This window comes from Dichomitus squalens (assembly GCF_000275845.1).
Source record: "Dichomitus squalens LYAD-421 SS1 unplaced genomic scaffold DICSQscaffold_10, whole genome shotgun sequence".
Classification (NCBI taxonomy): domain Eukaryota; kingdom Fungi; phylum Basidiomycota; class Agaricomycetes; order Polyporales; family Polyporaceae; genus Dichomitus; species Dichomitus squalens.
In genome coordinates, this window is record NW_006766892.1 from 859,533 (window position 1) to 881,536 (window position 22,004).

Consider the following 22,004-nt stretch of genomic DNA (forward strand, 5'->3'; position numbering starts at 1 on the left):
CGACGACGAAGACCCGCCTGCAACGGGCTGCGGCCGACCGTTTTCATCGAAGCGGACGCCTGAGTCAGCATGATACGTTGCCTGTTGCGGCACGGAGAGCAGGCCGGCCTCGGCAGCCTTGCTTCTCCCAGGCTGATTGGGGCTGTTCGTCTGCCGCTCTGGGTTGGTGACGACGAACAAGGACGGCGGATGCGATGGCCCTGAGACAGACGAGCTGCCAGCGCCATACTCGCTGATGGGTGCCTCAGAGGGTGCGTATGGAGCCTGCTGTGAATGGTGCCCTGAGTGTCCCGAGTGTGCGGACGACGCGGTGTAGGCAGACTGAGGCGGAAGTGCCGCACTATATGCGGATCCCGGACCCAAGGTCGAAGAGGGCGCTACTGATTGAGGTGGAATCTCGTATGGGGTAGGTTTCGCCTCTGTAAGGTCCCGGAGTTAGCGAATTGAGAACCATATGAATGTGGCCTCATGAGGATACCACATACCTTCGTCATCTAACAGTTCATCGGGCTTTGCAGACGTCGCGTAGAAATAGGCCTGTCCGTTGCGATTCCTCTTCCGGAAACAGAACAACCAGATCGCGACGCCGACGCCGACCAGTACTGCGATGCCACCTATGACGCCCCCGACGATGGGACCCACAGGTGCGCTTTTGCTGCCCGAAGCACCGCTCGTAGGCTGCCCCGTCACAGTGACGGCGGGAAGGAACGTATTTACGACGGATTGCGAAGCCGTCGGGGTGGCTCCGTTCGAAGCCGCGTACAGGATCAAGTCGAGTGCGAACGGGTACTCCTGTGTGGCGTCAGTCACAGCCATCTCGAGTGTGTGTTGCCCGCCCTTGATGGAGTCGAGAACGAGGTATGGGAAGGAAAAGTCAATGCTGCCGTTGTTTGGGGCCGTTGTCGATTGAACTGTCACACCATCGAGCGCAAACTGGACAGTAGGAGGCGTTGAGTCTTGTACGGTTGAGGCAACCCCAAGCACGGCGATGGCGGAACCTGCGGCATTTGTTACCACATTGGAAGAGAATATAGTCATGAATATTGACTCACCTGTGAAGCTGAAGCTGGCCTTCGCTCCCGAGATACCCGCGGTAACCGTACCGTCCGCCGCCTGCTGGTCGGACGTAGCGAACCACAGACTAGGGGTCTCATAATTTATGGAGGAGGTGTCACGATCATCCACGAAAATGAAAGAGCCGCTGTCAGTAGAGGCTGACATGGCAAACGGCAAGTCAAAGCGAAAGAGGCCTAAGAAAGAGACAGGGAGATGAAGGAGGAGATGGAGAAGGGAACACCCTCGCGTACGCGTACACGCTTTCTTTACTGCATCTTCAATATCAAATGGACACATCTGCGAATGATGCTCCCAGGCTAGCGAGAAGGCGCTGTCGCTCTTAGGGAGCAGGGTGCTATAAAGCACAGCATGTTGTTATAATCCAGCGGTGCTCGGCGGTATCAAACCTCCTGTTCTCGGACAGGGGTCGGCCAACACGGGCTCTTGACAGGCAACATTGTTGTGCAGTGAGACATATACTCAGAGAGGCACCACACATGTCAGCAATCCTGACGACTGCGAGAAAATAACCTCATGAGTCAACGTTGCAACCGGAGGGCATGCTGAGTCGAGCTCGTACGTGCCCAGTACTGGGACTTGGATACCTTACAGGTAGTACGGGGGCCAATTTGTTCATATCAAGAGCGTTGGGTGACAGCTATTCATGAATCGGTGAGATGCATAGCGGTAGAACGTCTCGCAAGTATAACGAGCCGAAAGCAGTAGCGAGCGATGGTGAGTTGGCTGTGCCAGTCGATCTAGGTAAGGCGTCTTCATCTAAGCGAGGTGAAATGTGACGGTGTCACATTGGGCGCTTTATTCCCTAAACGAGCCGGAGTGACTCGGAGTCAACGGCAGTTCGGGTTGGCTGTATGGTACCGGCCGCTGCAGCCTTTCATTTCAGCTTTCAAGCAGGCATCCACGGGTTGACAAGCGACGACGAGCATCTCTCCTGTATTTGAAGCCAACTCTCACTGTCGTCGCGGAAAGCTTTGTCCCAACGAACGACGAGCGTGCAATCCATCCTGACGTTGTCGACTTGATCTGCTGCCCATATTTGTTCTCGATCGCAACCAGCTCCGCGCCGCGCAACGAGGCACCAGCCCGAAGAACCCGTCCGAGTGGCGGTCCGCGAATACTCAGCCCGATCTCGTTCGACTTCCGCGTAGCAAACCGCCTGTCAAACCACCACCTCCACATGTGTGCTGCAACTCAACGGCCTGATTTCCAAGGTCATGCCCTTGAGCCACTGAAAAATGCATGTTCAAGTGATAGCGAGCCATCAACATCTAACATCGTGAGTGGAGAACAGTCTTTGCTCAACGAACATCTAAAATACTCAGCTATATGCTACTTTCTGTATAGCACAATGACAGTGGCGACGAAACACGAACACCGACGCCTCCGCCGATGCCCTTCTCGCAGCACCCTCAAGCAATATTTGACGATGGAACGCAGGACGCTGCCGCGCTGCTGACCACCACTCACGGCATCAAGATTCGTGACTTCGCGTACGACAACACCTTGCCGCCCGTAACCACCGTCCCCCGTTTCTCGGTCCAGGTCCAGCCACGCCCGCGAATTCTCCAGCGTGCGCGCGACATGATCGCAAGCACAGGCCGCGACGATGGCGAAGAGAGCGACGAGGAGGACCCAAGCTTTCAGCGCACGTTCTACATCGACTCATCCGGGACCGGCACGAGCCACACATCCCGCTACCGCAAGAAGGGTACGCTCGCGCGGACGCTGACAGAGCCCGCCGACGAGCAGCCCCTGCCGTCACAGGGTTTCAACACGCGTCCATTCATCTTTCCACAGCCTTCGTACGCTATGCGGCAGCCATCGCCTCCCAGGCCCCGACCAGGAGGCGCACAATTCCCGACGACCCCAAACAAGTCAGGACGTCGTTCCCCCCAGGGCGAGCTCAGCCCTATCAACACGTTCCCCCAATCCCAGCCGAGCATACAGGGAGAGTCGCAGGAGTCAGAGCCATATATCGACACGCCGCTCGTCACACCAAACGGGTCACTGCAATGGCCCGTCCAGGACACCAGCGCCTTGCCATCTTCCCATCTCGAGTCAGTTCTGCCTCAACTAGCTGACCCGGACGTCACGATGTCACAACTCGGGTTCACCCCCGAACGCTCGCAGCGGCCCCGTGTCTCCCCTGTCGCATCTCCTCCGCGCCGGCAGCTCCGGAACCCCCACCTCCCGCCTCCAGCAGAGTTCCGCACACGCACACCTACACCTGCGAAGTCTCGCCCGTCTTCAGGTTCTCCTGATGCACCTGTCACACGTTCAAGGGCGGCGTGCCCGGCGCCGCTGCAGGACGCGCCAGCGCCGCGCTACTATCTACGCCAGCGGCCACAGGACGGAAGATCCGCTGCGCCCGCCACGTCGCGGGGTACGAGTCGCACGAGGACGTCGGGTCATATCGCCCAGCAAGCTCAGAAGCCCCCGTCTAAGAAGCGGAAACTCACACCTCCGGAGCCGGCAACCAAACCGACGCGCGGTCGGCGATGGAACGGCGACATCAAGGAGAACAGGTAGCTGTGGCCATTGCGGTCATCAGCAATCTGCTACAAGTTGACAGCAGCGGGCGAACCAACTGCCCTGCCAGCATTGCGTCAATCCTCCGACTACCCCTCATCTGCGAATCAGTGACATCCTGTTTTCTGACCCATGAACAATCCGAATGGACGGGACTGGAGGGTTACTATCTATCTTATTCGAGTATATCCATCTGTCGAGTCTGTGTATTCACTGATCCATCACCCGAGCTGTCTGTTGTCCGCTGTCATGTCAAATTGTCGTTGTCTGATGTATTCTACCAAGTGTACCCGTTCCGCATTCTCTCACAAGCACGTACTGCGCCTTTACCCACCATACATTGCTAGCGGATACCTACCTGTAGCAGTATCGACTACCATTTTATGACCGTTACCTTGGCCACATCTCCTGGCCTTACAATGATAAATGACCACATGCACTATGTTGGATCAGATTTGATGTTTCCGACACCGACTTGATGAGAAGTAGCCTTCGCGATGCATATCTCAGAAGAACCAGGGTACAGATAGATTACAACAAGCTTCCACCAGATGTAGTGCGGTGCGGGAAGGCGCGGCGAGAGATACATCGACCGCATGACCGTTCTACGAAACCCATCCTCTCGCCATAGCCAACCCAAGGAGTTCCCCCGCACTCTGCGGGCTCAAAACCTCCTGGACCGCCTTCACCGGTGCTTGAGTTTTGCGGGTACGACCCGGGCCCTTCTTCCGCGTGCCCTGAGGGGCGTTGATGCCCGCGAGACACAGACCAAGGACGCCCTCGACCTCTTTCAGGCACTCGTAGCACTCGCGCTCGCTGAACCCCGACGACGGCGCGACAGTGCTCTTGCGCGACGCCGCAGGCGGGCGGAGGCGCTTCGACTGCAGCAGCTTGAGCACCAGGTAGTGCAGCCACTGGACGACGAACCACCATCAACACGCTGTTCCGGTGCGCGAACGCAGAGACTCACCATGACGTTCGTCAGCGGCCGGTACTCGTGCCACCGGTCGCCGTTGTGGGCGCGCATCATACGGTACACGTCAAACTGGTAGTCGCCCGCACCCTCGAACGTCTCCGCGTCGAACGGCGTCCAGTGGACGCCCGCCCCGGCGGCGTCGTGCGAGTCCATGCGCGAGAGCCCGAGGTCGATGATGGTGACGAGGACGCCGTGGCCGGCGTCGTCCATCGACACGCGCGTCTTGCGCCGAGGCGCGCTCTTCGGGGGGGCGTCCTTGACGAGGATCTGGCCCCAGTGCAGGTCGCGGTGCTGATCGCGTGTCACGGTTAGGGCCGGTGGCATGTATGGAGTGGGTGCATAGCACGCACCTCAAAGCAGACCAGGTCTTCTGCCTCCGCGAGCGTGCGCGTGACCTGCCAGAAGACGCTACAGGCCTGCCGCCAGCCCGTCTTGGTGGGCGTGCTGAATGTGTACGCTTCCAGGTCCGGACCACCGTTGGGTAGCACGATGATTGCGTACAGCTGCGACACGGTGAAGGGATCTAGTGAATCACCACGTTAGCCGTCTGCCCGAGAGACGCGATTACTCTTGGTACCGACCTGGGCGGACGCTCTCGCTCCCCTTGCGCTCCGCATACTCGTCCCACAGGTCCAACAGCAGCGACGGGTACTTCCCGCGGACGACGTACGTCCGCAACAGCTCCACAAAGCCCGAGCAGCACGCGCCCATGGCCCTCGTCACGATGATCTCCTTCAGCACATCCTTCGCATCGCTCGGCGCCGGGCCTTCCGCGTCCATCGCCCAGTTCGGTCCCCCGACGGGATCCCCGTGCCGCTCCTCGTCGCGCAACGGGACGATCTTGAGCACGACGTCGCCGATGCCAAACACCTCCGAGAAGCTGGCCTCGCCGATTTTCTGGAACCTGGGGGGCCCCGCCGCTCCCGCCGCGCGCCCCTGCGGGTCGTGCAGACGCACGATGGGGTCAAACGGGAACATCTCGATGAACGCGGAGAACTCATGCGGGGTCGTCTGCGCGCACTCGGCCAGGAGCGGCTGGACGTACGCAGGCACGGGGGGCAGGCTCGCGGCCTCGAGCTGCTGGACCTGCGCGAGGGCGCGCGGGGAGAGCGCGAGCTGCCCGAAGTCGAAGGTGGCGTCTGCGTCGAAGTCGGAGGGCGTGGTCGGGGATGGTGGGGATGGGGGAGCGGGGAAGAGCGCGCGGCCGGGGCGTGCGCGGATGGGGGTCAGCTTGCGAGGCTTTGATCTGCTCGGCCCTGCTTCGGGTTCATCAAAATCTGGTAGGGATGAGAAGGGCGCGAGAGTTTGTGGGCGTGTGAGTTGAGGCGGTAAGGTTAGGTTGCGCGTGATTGGAACGGATGGATGTGCGACTGCGAGAGCCTTGATCGCCGGCTGTGGTTTTGCAAGAGCGGGAGGGGGCGAAGGGGACAAAGATGGTGTAGGTGATGGTGAGCGAATGACGTTCGACCGCGCTCGGTGCACGCGACGTCGGAAACGAGGCGTCGTGAGGGTAACGTCTTCAATAAACGTGTCCACGTCCCCTGTCTCGTTTTCAGGAGCGAAGTCGCTGTCCGAGTCTTCCTCGGAGTCGGAGATGACAATGGGTTTCACCTTCGTCTGGACATTCCGCTTCGGCCTGGCGAGGGGAATGTCCTCTTCTGAGTCTGAAGTAACCACAATGGGCTCGCTCATCTTCTTACCCGTTCCCAACTTTGGGCAACGCGGAAGCATTTTAGCTTTCTTGGAAGGAGCAGGTGCCAAGACGTTGGTCTGCACATCCATGCGAGAAATTCGATGCTCCTGGCTGACGCGCCGACCTTTAGCGTCGAGAACGATGATGTCGACGCTTACCACAGGGGATTGCGGGGCCAATGGGGACGCCTGCGCAGCAGTCGGACGTCGCATTGCTCGCAGAGAGGGAGGTAACGCAGGGGAACCTGGAGCGTTCGGGGCGATGGAGCCAAGAGGTGGCCGGAAGGAGGGTTTGGGTTTGGGTTTAGCGGTAGCGATACCAACCTTGGTGGCCTTAGGGGACTTCTTGGATTTCTTCTTGAGAATAGGAGGGCTGTCCTGCATAGAAACCTTGGACTTGTTCGAAATTGGAGACTCCTTCGTCCCCTTCTCGGACATGACATGAGGACGGGGCACATCGTTCTCGCGCCTGGAAGAGGCTGAATCCGCGTCCTGATGTTTCCGGTCGTAGTCATCGTATGCGTTCACTACGCGACGTCCACGACGACCATAAGAAAAGACGTGCTTGGTCCTAGAGCCGAGCATGATGGCGTATACGAAGCTGAGAGCGCAAGTGAGCAGGCAGAACGAGATGCCTGCCCACGGAGTCCAATCCTGGAGCGAGGGAATGGCGGCAATGGGAGATTGCACAGGAAATTTGGGAATATAAGAGACCAGATGCAATGCAAAGCGTGCAATGAGAGTATCTGCGGTCGTAGTGTCTTGGCCTGGACCTGAGCAGCGCAACTGTGGAGAACTCAGGCGGAGGATGTGGCGGGGAAAAGGCAGGCTCGATCTCAGATCCCAACCCAACCGTGGCAGGACCCGACGCGCCTCATGCCACGTGATCGTGACAGCCGCCAATCTCGCCGCGCGCGACGCGTCTTTCGCAGCTTGTCCGAGTCAGCCACGCACATCTGCGTTTACACTTCTTATTCCTGATTCTACGCGCCATTCGCGACAACATCTGCACTTGATAACGCCCCGAAAATGGCGCTGCCGCCCTCTCTCAGGACTTCAATCACGCCTCCAGAGCTCGAGCTTGTCGCCTCAGAACAGCTCGTCGAGATCGTCCCTCTCGTCTCTATGGAAAGGACGGCATTCATCTCCGTACGTCCGCATCGAACGTAAGTCCCCGTCGGAGCATAATGGCCTTAACATCCCGCATTCAGGGTGCATATGGTCCTCTTCGACCGCCGACAAAGTGTAAAGTCCCGCTTTGGATGGCGTCCAACCTCAAGCTCAAAAAGAAATGTCACATTGTTCCTCCAGTATGGCTCAACACCGGTACGTCGGTCCATTACCGTCATACGGTATGACTGGCATTGAGTCCGACATCTGGTCGGTCATTCACCATAGACTTCCTCCAGGAGCGACTAACAGAAGAAACGACTTCTCCAAGCTTCAGCGAGATGCCTTTTCGCTTCGCGGAGCTCGCGAAGACACTGCTGGACGTGTGGGAACCTGTTCACTAGCGCGCACTTGGGGACCGAGTGCTGACGTGCCGTTCTTGACCGCAGCGCACCAGACGATCTACAGAATCCAGAGCGAATCCGCTCCTTGCTGAAAGACATCCGAGAAGCGCGGCAAGCCAAGAGTCGCGAAGGTCTCACCAAGCTCGACCACAACGAACTGCTGGTAAGTAGGCAGAGGGTCGCTTCGATCTCAGCTGTACCTGACAGTAACGCTATGATCTAGCTAAATAACCTCTGCGCGATGGAGATCAACGAGATTCGCCCGTTCTTTGTCCGCGGCATGGATGTCCTCACCAAACTGACACGAGAGCCCGGGCAAGATGCTATGGATCAGACCTAGTGGGCCCGAGCCGGCCAACATACATCAATACCTTGTAGGATATCTTTGCTATATTTAACAGCACAGCACGGAACGCGGAGGCCAGAGCAACGTCCATCGGGGGAGCCGGTATCATCATCAACGGGTCGTCGTGTTCATAGCAAGTCCGTGAGTTGTTTTGATGGTCCGGGTATGTCGCATTCCACCGCGGGTCATTCGGTCTTCTGCTTTTCAGCAGCGAGTCCCTTGACAAGCTCCTTGAGCTCGGTAATCTCCTTCCGGAGCGCCTTGAACTCCTTCAGTATCACTGTCTCGCTCGACTGCCCATCCATCGAAGTTCGTCAGCACAATGTTATACGCCTTGGACGGTGAATGGAGGGAGGCTCACGTGTGTGGTATCCGGGAACGCCTTGATGAGCTCGCTGAACGGCACCTTGCTGATCTTGAGACCCCGCGCGCCATCATCGCCGTTCACCTCAGGATCCTGGAAGTGTGGCGCGTCCTCGCCGCCTTCGTCGGGCGAGGTGAACCAGTCCTTGACCCACCGGTTTTTCGCAGGGTCGAGGTGTGCTTCGAACAGCGCGATGACGCACAGCGGGATAAAGAACACGACCTGCATCACGTGGCGGTTGATCTGCGATCCAGTCGAAGTGAGCACCGAACCCTACGTGTGGCCAAGGCGCTAAGGGCGTACCTTCGCGTATGTCTTTTGGCTCACGTAGAACCTATAAAGCGATCTGAGACCGAGATGAATATATCTCCGCAGCAACAGGAAAGCTTACTCGAAAGGCGCCACCAGGAAAGTCTCGACGAGGTTGAACGGTGGTGGGTAAACGAACTCGTCCGGTGCTCTGATCATTCCAACCACCTTCCCCGCAAAGTATGTGAGGTACTCGGCGGCCGCATCTTCGATCACCTACATGAAGAGGGTTACATCAGTCAATGAGACTGGGTGCTTACACTGATAGAAACACCTACATCGTTATAGGCCGACGAGAACAGAGAAATGAGGACGTTGAGCAAGATGATAGCAGTCGCAACGTTCCACCTGATTGCAAGAACAGAGTCAGGACACCGGAGTTCCTTGAATATCGACTAACGACTCACATGTAGTAGAGCCCAAGTCCAGCTGGTCTGTAAAGTGCTATGAGCTGAAAGGTGCATATCTACAGCTCGGGTACGTACGAGCCACTAAACATGTCGTAATTCGGCGCCCTTTGGTACGCTCTAGTAAGCGCGAAACAATCCGGAGCAACGTTACAACAACTTACTGCAGCAACGCTTGGATTAGCCCATTCAAGATCTGCCACACGCTATATTCAGCAGGGAGAACTGCAGAGATGCTAAACTGAACGCACTTCAATGGGGTGGTCGCTGTTGCCGTCAGCGGCGTCGAGGGCATAGAGACCCTGCAGGAAACCGATGCCGAGCAACGCGAGAAGCTACAGGTACAGAGAGGTCGTTGGTACACTGGGCAGAATTGGGAGGCTCGATGCACATACACAGAAAAAGAACCCGGACTCCTTGAGCATCCTGGCAACACAAATTTGCATCGTCCCCACGAACCTGAGAGAGATCGTTAGTTATCCTGATCCTTCATGAGGTCACGTTGCCAGCTTACTTGTAGCCGTCGAATATCGGGATGAGCTCTGTGTGGAAATTAGCATCCAGAGGGGACTAAAGCACGCCTTCACTCACTCATCCTGCGACGTCAAGGCAAGTTGAGAGTGTTGGCTTATTTCATCGGGTGATAAACTCACCAGAGTAACGGCGCAGCGAAACTTAGGCATTGGAAGCTGTGGTAACGCAGACTGTCGCTTTGACCACCATGATTAGCAGCAACAATGCCCGCCACACGCAGGACGAAGGCCGCGGTCAAGAGAGAATCCGATATGAACGAAACGATGTTCCAGAATCCAAGGGCTCTCCATGTCACTAGGGTGATCAACTTGAAGATCTATATCAATGCAAATGTATCAGTCCACATTTACGAGGTGACCGCCGTTAGAGTTACCTTGTGCAAGTCTATATCAAGGGAACCCACTTGATTGAAACATACCGCAAGCGGACACTGAAGAGTACACACCTTCAAAAGAGAATGCAAGAGCCAAAACATACATAACAACTTCCCAGAGATCCAGATCGCGGTGGTTGGGGTCTAATTTATCCAAAGGCTCGCGAACTGGGTTAGATATACATGAGTCTCTGAAGCTGTCCGGATGGCAGAGAAGGGCTAATCTGACCTGCTTGAGAGTATGTGAAGAGGAAGAGGAACCAAACAGTTATGCCGAATATGTTTTGATACCTGGGAACTCCAATACGCTGAGGGTCAATGCGGCTCCAAAAGCTGTCGTACTCGAGTTCGGACCTCGGGACGACTAATAACGAGGCTGCATCAGCGGCCGGCGCTGAATCGCCATAAGATTGTGCGCACACTTGGTATCGCCGTCGGCGTCATATAGCTGGATAGTTCTACCGCACCAGAGGTCTTGTACCACTGTTGCGGACGTGAGCAATGTAAGCTGTGCCGTACAAATGTAACTTACCATCCTGCGCTTCGCTGGAAGACAGGAAGATGGTACTGTAGCGTGTGAGCCTATGAGCATTGTAGCTATCCATAGGAAGACACACACCAATGCGAGTCGATCGCTGTCTCCAAGGCACTTGACCTGCCGCTGACATCTCCGTCGAGCTCTCTATACCTGTACCGAGTAAACATGACGGTATATATCTTCTCGGGCGGAGCTTGGTGTACTATTCTGCGAGCGAGGACCTCACAAGCAGTGGCTAGGGTGCGATCAGCGTTGCTCCAGCAAGCTAGGCCTAGCCACTCACCTCTGCAGTCGTTCTCCCCATAATCGGCAGGGTTATGATTCGCTTCGAACAAGAATTCCTTACGCGCTCTGAGTAGGCAGTACGGCAACTTCAAATAGACAATCACTTTCATTACGCACTGTCTCCGGCACAGAAGAATGATGGGACTCACAGCTTCGACAAAATCTCCGGCAGCGTCGATGTAGGCATTGATTACTGCGGGCGTGATAATCCGACCTGTGGGGTCGCTGATAGTGTCCGGGGGAACTTCGAGAGGTAGGAGCTTGAGAGTGAGTGTCTTCACGCGCCTCACTAGACCTGAGAACCTATGTCGGAGAAGGACAAACAAGCTGCACGCGCATGAGGACGTACTAGTGATTGTGTCCGGAGAAGGATCCAAGGACTGAACGGACAGGACAGATATCTGGTCTTCAGGATCGACAATAACGTGAGACATCGCGACGCGGTATGCGGTGACAATCTGCCTATCTGTTCATCCAGACAGCACAAATACGGAAAAGTCGCAGGGAGAGAAGGCAGTCGGACGAGCAGAGGTGGCGGCGGAGCAGAGTACGGTTCAAGGCACACCGTTTGGCTTGGCGGGCCGCTATGACATTGTTTGCGGCATCAATAGGCGCTGTTCGGCTTTTGCCGAATCTCCATGCGCCCGTGCGCGCCGAGCAGCTGCTGTATCCTGTACTCAACGCCTTCGCCATGCCGGTGAGTGATTCACTAGTGTGACTGCGGCGAATGTCGTTCAAGCTGCGTACAGGCATACCACTCGTCTTTCAACGAGGTTCCCGACGTACGCCAGGTTGGGAACCTTGGCATTCTCCCAATCAAATCCAAGTTCCGTGGGCCGGCCCCTTCTGGTATGTGTCCACAGCCCAAACGATCTTGCTTGCGAATGGATCGTTGAACTAACGGTGCACCTCCTAGCCGATCCTTCAGAAGCGGACATCATTGACGAGGCCCTCGATCTCTTCCGCGCCAACTCCCTCTTCCGTAACTTTGAGATCAAGGGCCCGGCCGACCGTCTCCTCATCATATTCATCCTCTTCATCTCCGACTGCCTTGCCAAGATCGGTTCGGCCAAGACTGTTCCCAGCCAGATTGAGGCAACGAAGTTGTTGAACACCCTCGCGGTGGACAACTTCCCCATCCCTGGAGACGCTAATTTCGCTCTCAACGCGCATTATGCACCACCGGCAAGCCGTTCAGATGCTGGTGAGTGCTTTGTTCCTTCAAGCGTCACTCAAAATGTCACATACCTTTCGCTTCACAGAGTACCTTCGTGGCTACCTCACTCAGGCGCGACAAGAGCTCACAGCACGACTTGTGGAGAAGCTGTATGCGGACGGCACTGGCAAGCCGAGCAAGTGGTGGATGTCGTTCCAGAAGAGAAGGTTCATGAACCGCAGCTTGGGCACACAATAGGCCATGTCGAAGGCACGTCGTACAACAAGTGTATTACAACTAGTCCACGCACTATGTCTCAGATGACACTTCGGTCTCGTACAACGTGTGATAACCAGATCTCCTCCAGGTAGGTCTCTACAATCTTTCTTGCCCCTCAACGCTACTTCCGCCTCTTCCTCTCGTTCGGGTTCTTCCTCCCATACCCAATCACAGGCATGTCTCCGTCGAACCCTCTAGTCCTCGTACTCCTCCCCTTCCCGCCCGCGCCAACACTGAGGATCTCCGGTACCCAATCGGGGTCCATCCAGCTCCCCATCACCGTCCCGCCCTGTCCCATCTCCGCGCTCCTGCTCGCGCTGTTGAGCATCCGCTTCTCCTCCCGCTCTCGCTTGCCATCTGCCCGCTTCTTCGCGCGCTGCCAGGCCGCCTGGTCCTCGCGCAGCACGAGCCCTTCCCCAGGCCCGGTCTTCGCGGACCCCGGCTTGGGCGCGGGGATCGAGTAGATCGTGCCACGCGTCTTGAACTGGAAGTTCTTTTTGAGGTGCACTTGCATCGCGGGGGTGTTCGGGCCCGCGTTAGGTGAGGAGATGGTGACGGATGCACGAAGAAGGGTGGGGTTTCCGCAGGAAGGGCAGAATTTGCGCGACGAGTCTTTGCAGATCCTGTGAGCAACAGGAGTCAGCACAGTGAGTAGTGGTCTCAAGGATATGTGAGGGCAACGACGACGTACTTGAAGCAAGCGTGACATCTGAGAACCCAGCTCTTCACGCGTTCTATGCGCTTGCCCTCGACGCCGACGAGTCCGAGCCCCATCTGAAGGAGCACGTTCTGCATCGCGAAATCGGCGGTCATGCAGCCGACGGGGATCGTCCCCTGCTTTTGCTTCCCCTTGCGGCCTGCGCCTTCAGATGGCAGGAGGTCGAGTGCGCGAGACTTGTGCAGAGCGACATTGGAAGGAGTGATCCAATCTCCTTCGCCGTCGTCTTCATCGGATGGATCGTCGTACAGGGGTTCTTCGTCGACAGGCTGTTGTGAGGGCTCTGTGGGCGCGGGGTCTGCAGATATGGGTTTTGAGGACGCAGAAGGAGAAGAGATGGAGGATCCGTCTTGTGTATCCTTGTCTCCTCTTACGGGCTGTAGCTCTACATCGAGTGGCTCCCTCTCCTCAAGATCTTCAGACGAATCCTCCTCAGCTTTATCCGAATCCTCTGTCGCGGACGGCGGCGGTTCTTCCGCATCGGATGTGTGGGGCTCCTCAGTCTCTGGGACTGCCGCATCTGTTGCCTCAGCAGTCTCCTCCTGAGATCCGTCAACCTTGGCCTCAGCAGGCTCGGGCTCAGAAGAGGCCTTTGCTCCTTCCAAGGGTGCCTCGCTGCTAAACTGCCCGTATTGTGTTGCGGCCTCCGTCGAGCTCTTCTCCTGCTGATTAAGCTCGTATGTCAGGGCCAGTACACAGATATCGGCGTGTGAGAGCACGGAGTAGTCTCCGGTCTTCTTAGCCCACTGGATGACTACGATCGTACATAAGCATCTCACTTGACCCTCTGCTGCGGTACTCACCATGTGCGACTGAAGTCATCATCGGACCTTTCACTAAAATGCTAACCCCGGCTGACAAGCCAAGCTGCTTGAAGTGCTCCCGGGCGTTCTTATCTTTCAATTCGTCGAGGACTTGCGGGACGGTGTAGTAAGTCTCCGCGAGTCCACGTAAGGGCGATAGTGATAGAAGAGGTCCGGCATCCAGCACAAGATGCTTGCACGCCGGTTTCGGCCCTGTTTGGACCGCTGACGACGCTGGACACGCCATGGAGAACGAGGGGGTAGAGGGAGAAAGACGAAAATGTGGGATCACGTGTGTGGAGGAAGTGCTGCATATTGATCGAAATCGGCCGTTCGTACCGAGATTCGAAGTCAAAATTGGCAGGGACGCGCGATCTGTGCGTCATGTCTACTCGCGAGGGTCGCGCCTGGAAACATACATACCCATAGCGCCTCGGACGGCCGACGGACTCATCCCGAAATACCCCTCTCGACTCCTTCATATCAAACTGCAGCTTTCCCAATTGCCCTCACAAAACTCGCATCCATCGCGACTTGTACAAAATGGCAAAGAAGTCGTACGTACCTGCAGACATCTTCTAGGCGCATCGCAAACCACTCACCAGAACTGCTGGAATCAGTTTCCGCGTCGTAGTCCTTCCCGGAGACGGAATCGGTGCGCTTCAACGCAGATTCGTTCTTTGATGAACCTCACTAGTTCTTCAAGGTCCCGAGGTCGTTGCTGAGGCTGTCCGCGTGCTCGAGGTAATTTCTGCAGCATCGCAGGACGTTGAGCTCAAGCTCGAGTCACACGAGTTCGGAGGATGTGCGATTGACTCAACCGGCGAGCCCCTCCCCGCATCCACACTGAAGGCATGCCAGGAAGCGGATGCCATCCTGATGGGTACGTAGGTCCCTCGCGTGTGCGTATTCCATGCTCACCGGCACGCAGGCTCCATCGGAGGCCCGAAGTGGGGCGTGAACAGCAAGGTTCGCCCTGAGCAGGGCCTCCTTGGCCTCCGCAAGGCTCTCGGGCTCTACGCCAACATCCGCCCCGCGAACTTCGCATCCGATTCCCTGCTCGCCAACTCGCCTTTGAAGCCCTCCGTTGCGGAGGGCGTCGACATCATCGTTGTGCGCGAGCTCATCGGCGGCGTCTACTTTGGTGCGCGGCAAGAACTCGGTGCGGGTGCAGGTCCAGAGGCAGAGACCGCGTGGGACACGATGGTGTACAGTGTTCAGGAGGTGCAGCGTATCACGCGCGTCGCGGCGCAGATCGCTCTGCAGGCGAACCCTCCTCTCCCTATTCACTCAATCGACAAAGCGAACGTACTCGCGAGCTCGCGTCTGTGGCGCAAGGTCGTCATCGAGACGCTGCAGGCAGAGTACCCACAGCTCACCCTCGACCACCACCTCGTCGACTCGGCCTCCATGCTGATTGTCGCCAACCCCAAAAAACTGAACGGCGTCATCGTTACTGAGAATCTCTTCGGTGATATGTTAGCTTTATGTTTTTTGGTGCTGAGGGGCATGGGCTAATCGGGAACTACCCATAGTCTTTCAGACGAGGCCAGCGTAATTCCCGGCTCTCTTGGTCTCCTTCCCTCAGCTTCCCTCGCTGGCGCGCCCTCTGTCGCCGACGCGACCTCGCCAGGGTTCAAGCCCACCCCGGGTCTCTATGAGCCCATCCATGGTTCAGCGCCGGACATCGCGGGCAAGGGCATTGCCAATCCCGTTGGTACTATTCTCAGCGCCGCCATGCTGCTACGCTACTCCCTCGGTCTCGAGAAGTACGCTCAAGCTATCGAGAGCGCTGTCCGCAAGGCGCTTGATACTCAAGCGACTGGCGGGCTCGAGCTCAGGACTGCTGACTTGGGCGGAAAGGTGACGACCAAGGAACTAGGCGATAAGGTCGTGGAGATTTTGAAGGGTCTGGTGTAGGCGGCGTTAAATTGGGCGGCAGCCTCTGTTGAGAAGAAGTAAACCGTATCATTTGTATATTACATCTATGCCAGAACGTCAAGGGCCCTCCTGTATAGCAGATGAACTCTATTGGCTTCAGGATGTTCAGTCGATTGATACGTACGTTCAGGGTTACAGCGCTTGTCGAGTGGTCTCCCAGGCTTGAGACCACGCGTTCCTGTGCAGCTTCTTGAAGCGGATCCAGTTGCGTCATACGTATGTATCGACGGGAGAGCTCAGTTGTTCGCCCTTTCCGCTGCGCGACCATGTTGCAGGTATTCGTACTGCTGCAAGTCGCACTCTTGTCGTTTCGTATCGCAAATGCACAGCTGCATCCGTCTACTCCCGCGCACTATCGTCGGCTGCCTTCCCTTCGTGAGCAAGCCGCCATCCTCGATATCTGGCGCGATGAGCGGCTAGAGACTATACCCTCTCTGTTGAGCAAGTACAGAATCGACGCTTGGCTAGTATGTCCTGTTGCTGCATCTATATATATTTTGACAGCGCAGATGATCTGACAGTATGTTTCCAGATCAGTCAGCGCGAATATGCTGAAGACACCCTGTGGTGGTCGGTGAAGGACGCGACGGAGTACGCACCCCATCGGCGCACAGTTTTGCTGTTCCACACGAACACGTCTTCCCTGGCCGGACGGTCCAACCCGATACGATGGGTCGACAACACGGGCGACGTCTGGCCGGAGCTCCGGACCATCTTCGACTCCTACCGGCCGCAACGGATCGCGCTGAACACGGACAAGTATATCGCGTTCGGGGGAGGCCTTCACGTCGGCGAATACGAAAACCTGATGGAAGAGCTCGGAGAGTGGACGGAACGCGCTGTCAACGAGCCCATGCTCGGGGTCGAATATATCGCAGCCAGGGTCCCTGGTCAGCTGCAGTACTACCGGGACTTGCAGGAGACGACTTGGGCCCTCGTCGAGGAAGCGTTTAGCGAGGAGGTCGTCACCCCTGGAGTGACCACCACTGAGGTGACATCGTCCATCGTAAGGAACCCTAAAGAAGACACGCTGACTTTTTTTGGTCTCTCAGGACGTCGAGTGGTGGTTCCGCGAGAAGATGCTCCTCCTCAATGTGAGCACATGGAACCACCCTCGCGTCTCCGTGATCACCCCAGAGTCCTTCCCAGGGTGGTCAGGCACCAAGGATGTCATCCAAGAGGGCGACCTCCTGCACGTCGACTTCGGCATCACTGCTATGGGTATGAACACTGACGTGCAGCACATGGCGTACGTCCTGCGGACGTCACAGAACGAGACCGACGCCCTTCCTGGGCTCAAGGTCGGCATGCAGAAGGCCAACCGCATGCAAACCATCGTCTTGGAGAATATGAAGGCTGGTAAGACTGGAAACCAGGTTTTGCAGGAGTGCTTGGTCCGGATGAAGGCCGAGGGTATCCGAGGCCAGATCTACTCCCATCCCATCGGCGATTGGGGACATGCGCCTGGAGCGGTCATGGGTGAGATACAGGAACGTAAACCCGATGTCCTCTGTCCCTGCGCTGAGCATGCTGCACAGGATTCACGAACCTCCCTGAATTCGTTCCGATACTGGGTGAGCTCCCCATCCTCCCCAACACGTACTACAGTATCGAGCTCTACGCGTACCACTTCGTGGAGGAGCGAAACGAGACGCTCCGCTTCCGAGTGGAGGAGAACGTCTTCTGGAACGCAACAACGGAGAAGTGGCAATTCGTCTACGGCCGCCAGGAGCGATACCATCTCGTGAACGCCACACACCCCTCTTCATTCCAATTGGAAGCCGAACCGCTGCTTTTTGTTCAGCCGCGATGATTTACAGTATGGCATCATGGACATGTACGAGTAGACAGCAGATGATATCATTCGGCAGCCACATTGTGTTAATGCACGGTACAACAAACCATAATGTATGAGAGTCGCAGAGGTACAGCATGTCGATCTTAGAACATGTTGGCAAGCTTGCTCGCAGCTTCCCTCGCATCTAACCGCGGGCGCGTGGGCTGCACGCGCACGGAGGCGGACATATAGGCAGGTTTGACCATGCCGAGGGGGTCCAACCCGTCACTGGAGGCTGACACTGAGTTCGAGCGACCGTTTGCCGGGGGGTTGCTCGACGTAACAAACATGGACGCCGATAGCGGATCGCCTGCTCTAGCGAGAGGATGAGGGGCTGGAGAGGGAACGGAGGAAGGGGGTCCCGATACAGTCCCATGGAGGGGCGAAACCGGCGTGGATTGGGTCACCGCGGATGACGGTACAGGGGGTAGACCAGCAGATGCGGGTTTGGTCGGCGTGCTCCCGGTTGCTGCAAGGGGTGAGGAAGGTGACTTGACAAACATCGACTTGGTTCCGTCGACGAAGCGGCCCCCGAGAGGCGGACCGTTTATGAGAGGAGGCGCGAAGGAGGACTGCGAGGGCACTGGGGATGACGATGACGAAGGACCTGCTCCAGGGGACTGGGGCGAAAGCGGGGCACGAAGTGGTGAGGATACGCTGCCCGGTGAGAGTGGTCCGTGCGACGATCCGTTCGTGGATACAGCGACGCTGATGGGAGGGCGGCCGCCCGACGGAGAGCCGATCATGGACGATGTAGCGCTGATCGGTGCAGGAACATTCTGCGAAGGCGGACGTGGCGCGTTCGATGGAGGACCCGACGCTGGACGCGGAATCGCAGGTTTGGAGAACTCCTCCAACGGAGGGATGTACGTGGGCCGAGGGGTGCTGACAGGCTTCTGAGGCACATGCTTCTTGTCCGCATTTGCCACGTCCGGTCGCAGTGCTTCGAGTTCTCGCAGATGCTGTCTCTCGTACATGATGGTTGAGCGTACATGCTCCACGAGTGCTGCTGTGACATCCTCGGTAACTAACCGCCTGTGTCTGTCTAGTGCACGATGAAGGTTCTGGGATATGCCCTCAGCGCGGCGAGCTAGGATTTGCTCGTACTTGTTCGCCTGAGTTGCGAGGTGAGAGTCAGATCCATTGCCTAGTATCATATCGCGCCGCGAACACACCTCTTCCATCTCCTCAAGCGCCTCGTCGACCCTTTGAGGGCTTATGTTGTTGCTGGCCTTTAGTCGCTCCATGTTCCGACGCTTAGAGATCGTGGCTTTTACTGCTGCTTGGTATTCCTCCAGGACGCCCGTCCTCTGCTGCAAGGTCTCCTTCGCGGAGCGCGCATTGAGTCCCTGATAGCCTAATGAATCTCCGATGATAACACATTCGCTGATACCCTGCGCCTGGTCAAGGTCAGCAAGACTGTGGTAGACGCGGCCAATCTTGGCCAGGGCATTGCCAAGCGGAGGGTGAGCCTCCGCCGTCGAAACGCTAAGGAGTTTGTTGCCCATTTCGGCTTTGACGACGGCGATGGCTGCAACACACAGACCATCAGCCCTCACTCTCTTCAAACGCATGTAGCTAAAACGCAAACGTACACTTCCGCGCCCGCGCAAGCTTATCAATCGCTTTCGCCGAGTCGAAGAACTGCCCCTCCAGCTTCGTCAACTCGAACCGCGCCCTCTGCAGCTCCTCGTCCTCGTCCGGAACCCCTCGGCGAATCAGGCTGAATCCGCCAGATGCCTTCTTGCGTGTGTTCGGAGTCGGTTGGTATCCAAAGTCACTTTCTATGAAGGACCGGAGCTCTTCTTCGTGAATGAGGATTGGGTCTTCGCAGATGCGCGTCAGCCAGCGCTGGAGCATGATCTTCACGAGCCGGTCGTCTTCCTCGTCCGTCGGAGCGGAGGTACGTGCGAGGGGCAGGGCAGGCACTATGGTCTGCGGGTTGTTCTGGATGATGGCTTCGTAGAACTGCTGGAACTCGAGGTAGGAGCGTGAGACATTGCGGTACGTCGTGCCTGTGAAGTTGGAGAGGTTTGTCTGGGGACGTGCAATTGGTGTGTATTAGATACCAAAATACATCGGGACATATCGCAATATGAAGGGAAGAGGCCTTTCATATTGGATGCGCACCTGAGCGTCGAACTTAATAAGGACATCTCGCCTGTTCCGGTCAAGCGACGTAATTCGCACTCGCAGGTACGGCTCCTTCTTCTCCAGCGGTTGGCCGGTGGAGGACGTGGTCGCACGAGGAGAAATGAGACCTGGTTCGGGTTGGCCATAGATCTGCGGCTCTCTCCCGTACAAACCTGTGGGAGGACCACGCGAGTCTTGATGATGTGGTGAGGGTCGCGGGAGGTTGGGTATGGGCTCATTGGGCATATGGGGAGTTGTCGGCCATGGCGGCTCATCCTGCGGGAAGTTAGGGACAGACAAAGGGTCGAACATGGACATGGTGAAGAGTGCTGCTGAGGGGGACGGGGCAAAGCGGGGCGTCGTCGCAGACTCGCACGAAGTAGAATGCGCCGCGCACTTGGAGGCGCCTAGGGATGGCGGCGTCTGGGCCTCCACCGCTTTCGATATCAGCACCCAGTGATGAAGCTATTTCTTCTGTGGTATTACGGTCCAGTAATCAATAACACTACATCTGTCTTCTACATTCTGTTACACGACATATAATTTACACCCCACCAAGCTCAAGAGTCTGAAGTGTCCGAGAGTAAAGGCAGCATATGGCCCATGCGTAGCACTTTCGTCCGCAAATACTTGTCCAGATCCTCCCCGTACACCTCCCCTCCCCCTATCATCGTCGCGCCCTTAACCCTCTCGTCCTCCCCATAGCCGTGGGCATCCGCGAGGTCATGCCCGAGCTTATGGTGTTGCCGGCGCTGCCACGACCGCGGCACCATCGGCACACGCTCAACAATCCTGATCCCCTCCTCCTCCAGCGCATGCATCTTGTCGGGGTTGTTTGTTAGTAGCCGGACGCCTTCCAAGCCGTCCGCGCCCAAGCCCAGGTCGCGGAGGATGGCGGCCGCTATCTCGTAACCTCTCTCGTCCGCCTGATGGCCGAGCAAGAGGTTCGCGGTGACCGTGTCGTGCCCGAGGTCCTGGAGATTGTACGCACGAATCTTGGACAGCAGGCCGATGCCGCGGCCTTCCTGACGCATGTAGATGACGGCTCCGCGGCCCGGGATGGTCACGGTGCGTGCGGGGTCGGAGGGGTCGGGAACAGTGATAGGCAGGGCGATTTGGCGGATCGCCTCGTCGAGCTGTTCACCGCAGTCGCAGCGCATGCTACCGATGGTTTCGCCAGTGAAGCATTCAGAGTGAATTCGAATGAGCGGCGAGGGTATCGTGTCCAGGCTGGGCGTAACCGCACGCCCTACACCGGGATGAGAAGGTTTCTGCCAGTCTTTTGACAGACGTCCGACATACGCGCCGCGAGTGATACGATCCATCTCCGTCTCCGAGTCGGACCAGATAGCGTCTAATGTGCGGCTACGGATGGAGGGCGCCAGGGAGGGATAATCTTCCTGCAGCTGCGCGGGGTCGACAACGATGGCGAGGTGCTCCTTCTTGTCGCGGTTGTTATGATATAAGTGTAGAAACACGGGTCCGTGCGGAGTGGGGACGCGAGTTCGAGCCATACACTGAACCTCGAGCTCGGGATTCGGGGGGACTTGCGTGCTCGCCGAAGCGGAGGAGGAAGAGGGTTCGCGAGGAGCAATTTTCGGCGTGGGCAATGGGAGGTTGTCCGCGGCACGTAAGGGCGTAGAAGCGGTCCTCACCGAGTCGTTTTCCTTCCCTTCCAGCCCCAGCTGCTTCAGCCTCTGCGAGCGAGGTGCCTGCCTGCTCTCATACTTGAGACGAGGCTTGCGCTCCTGTCGCGCGGCCCCGGGCTGCCACTTAGTCCAATCGTACGCGCCCTCCGCACGCGGGTCTCCGATAGCAGGAAAGAAATCATGGGCATAGTGATTGCGAGTGACATGGGCATAGGATGCGGCGGCGGCGAGAAGCAAGGGGTCGAGGTCGGCGTCTCTGCGCTTGTAGGCACCCTTGAGCTCATGCGCATTCGGGAATGCCGGCGCGGTGAGCATATCGAGTAACTCGAGATCCGCAAGCGAGTCTTCTATGCCTCGATGATCGTCGCGGTGGGCCATTTTGGTTTCCAAAAGAGAAGCGGAGGGGGAAGTACGTCCGGGTAGACGAGACTAGAACTCGAAGTTCGAGGCTCTCAAGCTTGGCGTATTGCGACTGTGGGTGAGAATTGAGTCGCTGGACAGAGCCCGGAGATGGTGCGGTATAAAAGCCGAGGCGGCGGATGGT

At 57.2% G+C, this 22,004-nt stretch overlaps 9 protein-coding genes across 9 annotated transcripts in view; 4 read left to right on the forward strand and 5 right to left on the reverse strand.

Annotated features, from left to right (window-relative positions):
• The window catches only part of DICSQDRAFT_161209 (uncharacterized protein), a 4,735-nt gene extending 3,414 nt beyond the window's left edge, over positions 1 to 1,321 (reverse strand). Inside the window, exons 1-3 of the mRNA XM_007365041.1 lie at positions 1,053 to 1,321; positions 486 to 998; positions 58 to 419 (exon numbers count right to left, since the gene is read on the reverse strand). Of these exons, the coding sequence (XP_007365103.1) occupies positions 58 to 419; positions 486 to 998; positions 1,053 to 1,221 (1,044 nt within the window). The 5' untranslated portion in view covers positions 1,222 to 1,321. The remainder of the gene's footprint in view (positions 1 to 57; positions 420 to 485; positions 999 to 1,052) is intronic.
• A 692-nt stretch (positions 1,322 to 2,013) lies between these two features.
• Positions 2,014 to 4,038, forward strand: DICSQDRAFT_135989 (uncharacterized protein). Its single transcript, XM_007365042.1, has 2 exons — positions 2,014 to 2,353; positions 2,422 to 4,038. Exon 2 carries the CDS (start codon positions 2,467 to 2,469, stop codon positions 3,604 to 3,606), a length of 1,140 nt encoding a protein of 379 aa, XP_007365104.1. The 5' UTR covers positions 2,014 to 2,353; positions 2,422 to 2,466; the 3' UTR covers positions 3,607 to 4,038.
• An 87-nt stretch (positions 4,039 to 4,125) lies between these two features.
• On the reverse strand, positions 4,126 to 6,859 carry DICSQDRAFT_180258 (uncharacterized protein; the record flags this gene model as incomplete). Its single annotated transcript, XM_007365043.1, has 4 exons — positions 4,126 to 4,520; positions 4,577 to 4,873; positions 4,933 to 5,105; positions 5,164 to 6,859. The coding sequence occupies 4 exons, from the start codon at positions 6,857 to 6,859 to the stop codon at positions 4,212 to 4,214; spliced, it is 2,475 nt and encodes an 824-aa protein (XP_007365105.1). The 3' UTR covers positions 4,126 to 4,211.
• Positions 6,860 to 7,833: 974 nt separating this feature from the next.
• DICSQDRAFT_135990 (calcium activated cation channel) lies at positions 7,834 to 11,446 on the reverse strand. Its single transcript, XM_007365044.1, is given in 23 exon segments — positions 7,834 to 7,951; positions 8,012 to 8,427; positions 8,496 to 8,741; positions 8,802 to 8,832; positions 8,890 to 9,023; positions 9,086 to 9,155; positions 9,215 to 9,241; positions 9,293 to 9,322; positions 9,379 to 9,410; positions 9,466 to 9,549; positions 9,610 to 9,673; positions 9,729 to 9,756; positions 9,848 to 9,852; positions 9,868 to 10,064; positions 10,122 to 10,132; positions 10,194 to 10,289; positions 10,351 to 10,485; positions 10,542 to 10,604; positions 10,654 to 10,688; positions 10,741 to 10,894; positions 10,943 to 11,030; positions 11,094 to 11,239; positions 11,294 to 11,446. 22 exon segments carry the CDS (start codon positions 11,376 to 11,378, stop codon positions 8,320 to 8,322), a joined length of 1,869 nt encoding a protein of 622 aa, XP_007365106.1. The 5' UTR covers positions 11,379 to 11,446; the 3' UTR covers positions 7,834 to 7,951; positions 8,012 to 8,319.
• Positions 11,447 to 11,635: 189 nt separating this feature from the next.
• DICSQDRAFT_146673 (ARP2/3 complex 21 kDa subunit) lies at positions 11,636 to 12,358 on the forward strand (the record flags this gene model as incomplete). Its single annotated transcript, XM_007365045.1, has 4 exons — positions 11,636 to 11,641; positions 11,694 to 11,793; positions 11,861 to 12,148; positions 12,207 to 12,358. The coding sequence occupies 4 exons, from the start codon at positions 11,636 to 11,638 to the stop codon at positions 12,356 to 12,358; spliced, it is 546 nt and encodes a 181-aa protein (XP_007365107.1).
• A 103-nt stretch (positions 12,359 to 12,461) lies between these two features.
• On the forward strand, positions 12,462 to 15,921 carry DICSQDRAFT_85316 (3-isopropylmalate dehydrogenase). The gene is made up of 7 exons (XM_007365046.1): positions 12,462 to 13,002; positions 13,071 to 13,851; positions 13,901 to 14,457; positions 14,521 to 14,555; positions 14,607 to 14,783; positions 14,832 to 15,378; positions 15,436 to 15,921. Exons 3-7 carry the CDS (start codon positions 14,444 to 14,446, stop codon positions 15,818 to 15,820), a joined length of 1,158 nt encoding a protein of 385 aa, XP_007365108.1. The 5' UTR covers positions 12,462 to 13,002; positions 13,071 to 13,851; positions 13,901 to 14,443; the 3' UTR covers positions 15,821 to 15,921.
• A 186-nt stretch (positions 15,922 to 16,107) lies between these two features.
• Positions 16,108 to 17,654, forward strand: DICSQDRAFT_58784 (uncharacterized protein; the record flags this gene model as incomplete). The annotated part of the gene is made up of 4 exons (XM_007365047.1): positions 16,108 to 16,308; positions 16,374 to 16,832; positions 16,894 to 17,320; positions 17,380 to 17,654. 4 exons carry the CDS (start codon positions 16,108 to 16,110, stop codon positions 17,652 to 17,654), a joined length of 1,362 nt encoding a protein of 453 aa, XP_007365109.1.
• A 43-nt stretch (positions 17,655 to 17,697) lies between these two features.
• DICSQDRAFT_180261 (uncharacterized protein) lies at positions 17,698 to 20,123 on the reverse strand (the record flags this gene model as incomplete). The annotated part of the gene is made up of 4 exons (XM_007365048.1): positions 17,698 to 18,793; positions 18,854 to 19,209; positions 19,274 to 19,715; positions 19,809 to 20,123. 4 exons carry the CDS (start codon positions 20,121 to 20,123, stop codon positions 17,783 to 17,785), a joined length of 2,124 nt encoding a protein of 707 aa, XP_007365110.1. The 3' UTR covers positions 17,698 to 17,782.
• A 182-nt stretch (positions 20,124 to 20,305) lies between these two features.
• Positions 20,306 to 21,999, reverse strand: DICSQDRAFT_154777 (uncharacterized protein). Its single transcript, XM_007365049.1, has one exon. The coding sequence runs from the start codon at positions 21,836 to 21,838 to the stop codon at positions 20,372 to 20,374; it is 1,467 nt and encodes a 488-aa protein (XP_007365111.1). The 5' UTR covers positions 21,839 to 21,999; the 3' UTR covers positions 20,306 to 20,371.
• Between the last annotated feature and the right edge of the window lie 5 nt (positions 22,000 to 22,004).

What these genes read in the sequence shown, in the direction of transcription:
- DICSQDRAFT_85316 (XM_007365046.1), top strand. An exon ending in AGCGGATGCCATCCTGATGG is followed by an intron (nt 14,784 to 14,831) that starts GTACGTAGGTCC and finishes ACCGGCACGCAG; the next exon opens with GCTCCATCGGAGGCCCGAAG. An exon ending in GAGAATCTCTTCGGTGATAT is followed by an intron (nt 15,379 to 15,435) that starts GTTAGCTTTATG and finishes AACTACCCATAG; the next exon opens with TCTTTCAGACGAGGCCAGCG.
- DICSQDRAFT_154777 (XM_007365049.1), bottom strand. Translation starts at nt 21,838, where the DNA reads ATGGCCCACCGCGACGATCATCGAGGCATAGAAGACTCGCTTGCGGAT.
- DICSQDRAFT_135990 (XM_007365044.1), bottom strand. Translation starts at nt 11,378, where the DNA reads ATGTCTCACGTTATTGTCGATCCTGAAGACCAGATATCTGTCCTGTCC. An exon ending in TGGGGAGAACGACTGCAGAG is followed by an intron (nt 10,895 to 10,942) that starts GTGAGTGGCTAG and finishes ATCGCACCCTAG; the next exon opens with CCACTGCTTGTGAGGTCCTC. An exon ending in CGTTCCCGGATACCACACAC is followed by an intron (nt 8,428 to 8,495) that starts GTGAGCCTCCCT and finishes ATGGATGGGCAG; the next exon opens with TCGAGCGAGACAGTGATACT.
- DICSQDRAFT_135989 (XM_007365042.1), top strand. Translation starts at nt 2,467, where the DNA reads ATGCCCTTCTCGCAGCACCCTCAAGCAATATTTGACGATGGAACGCAG.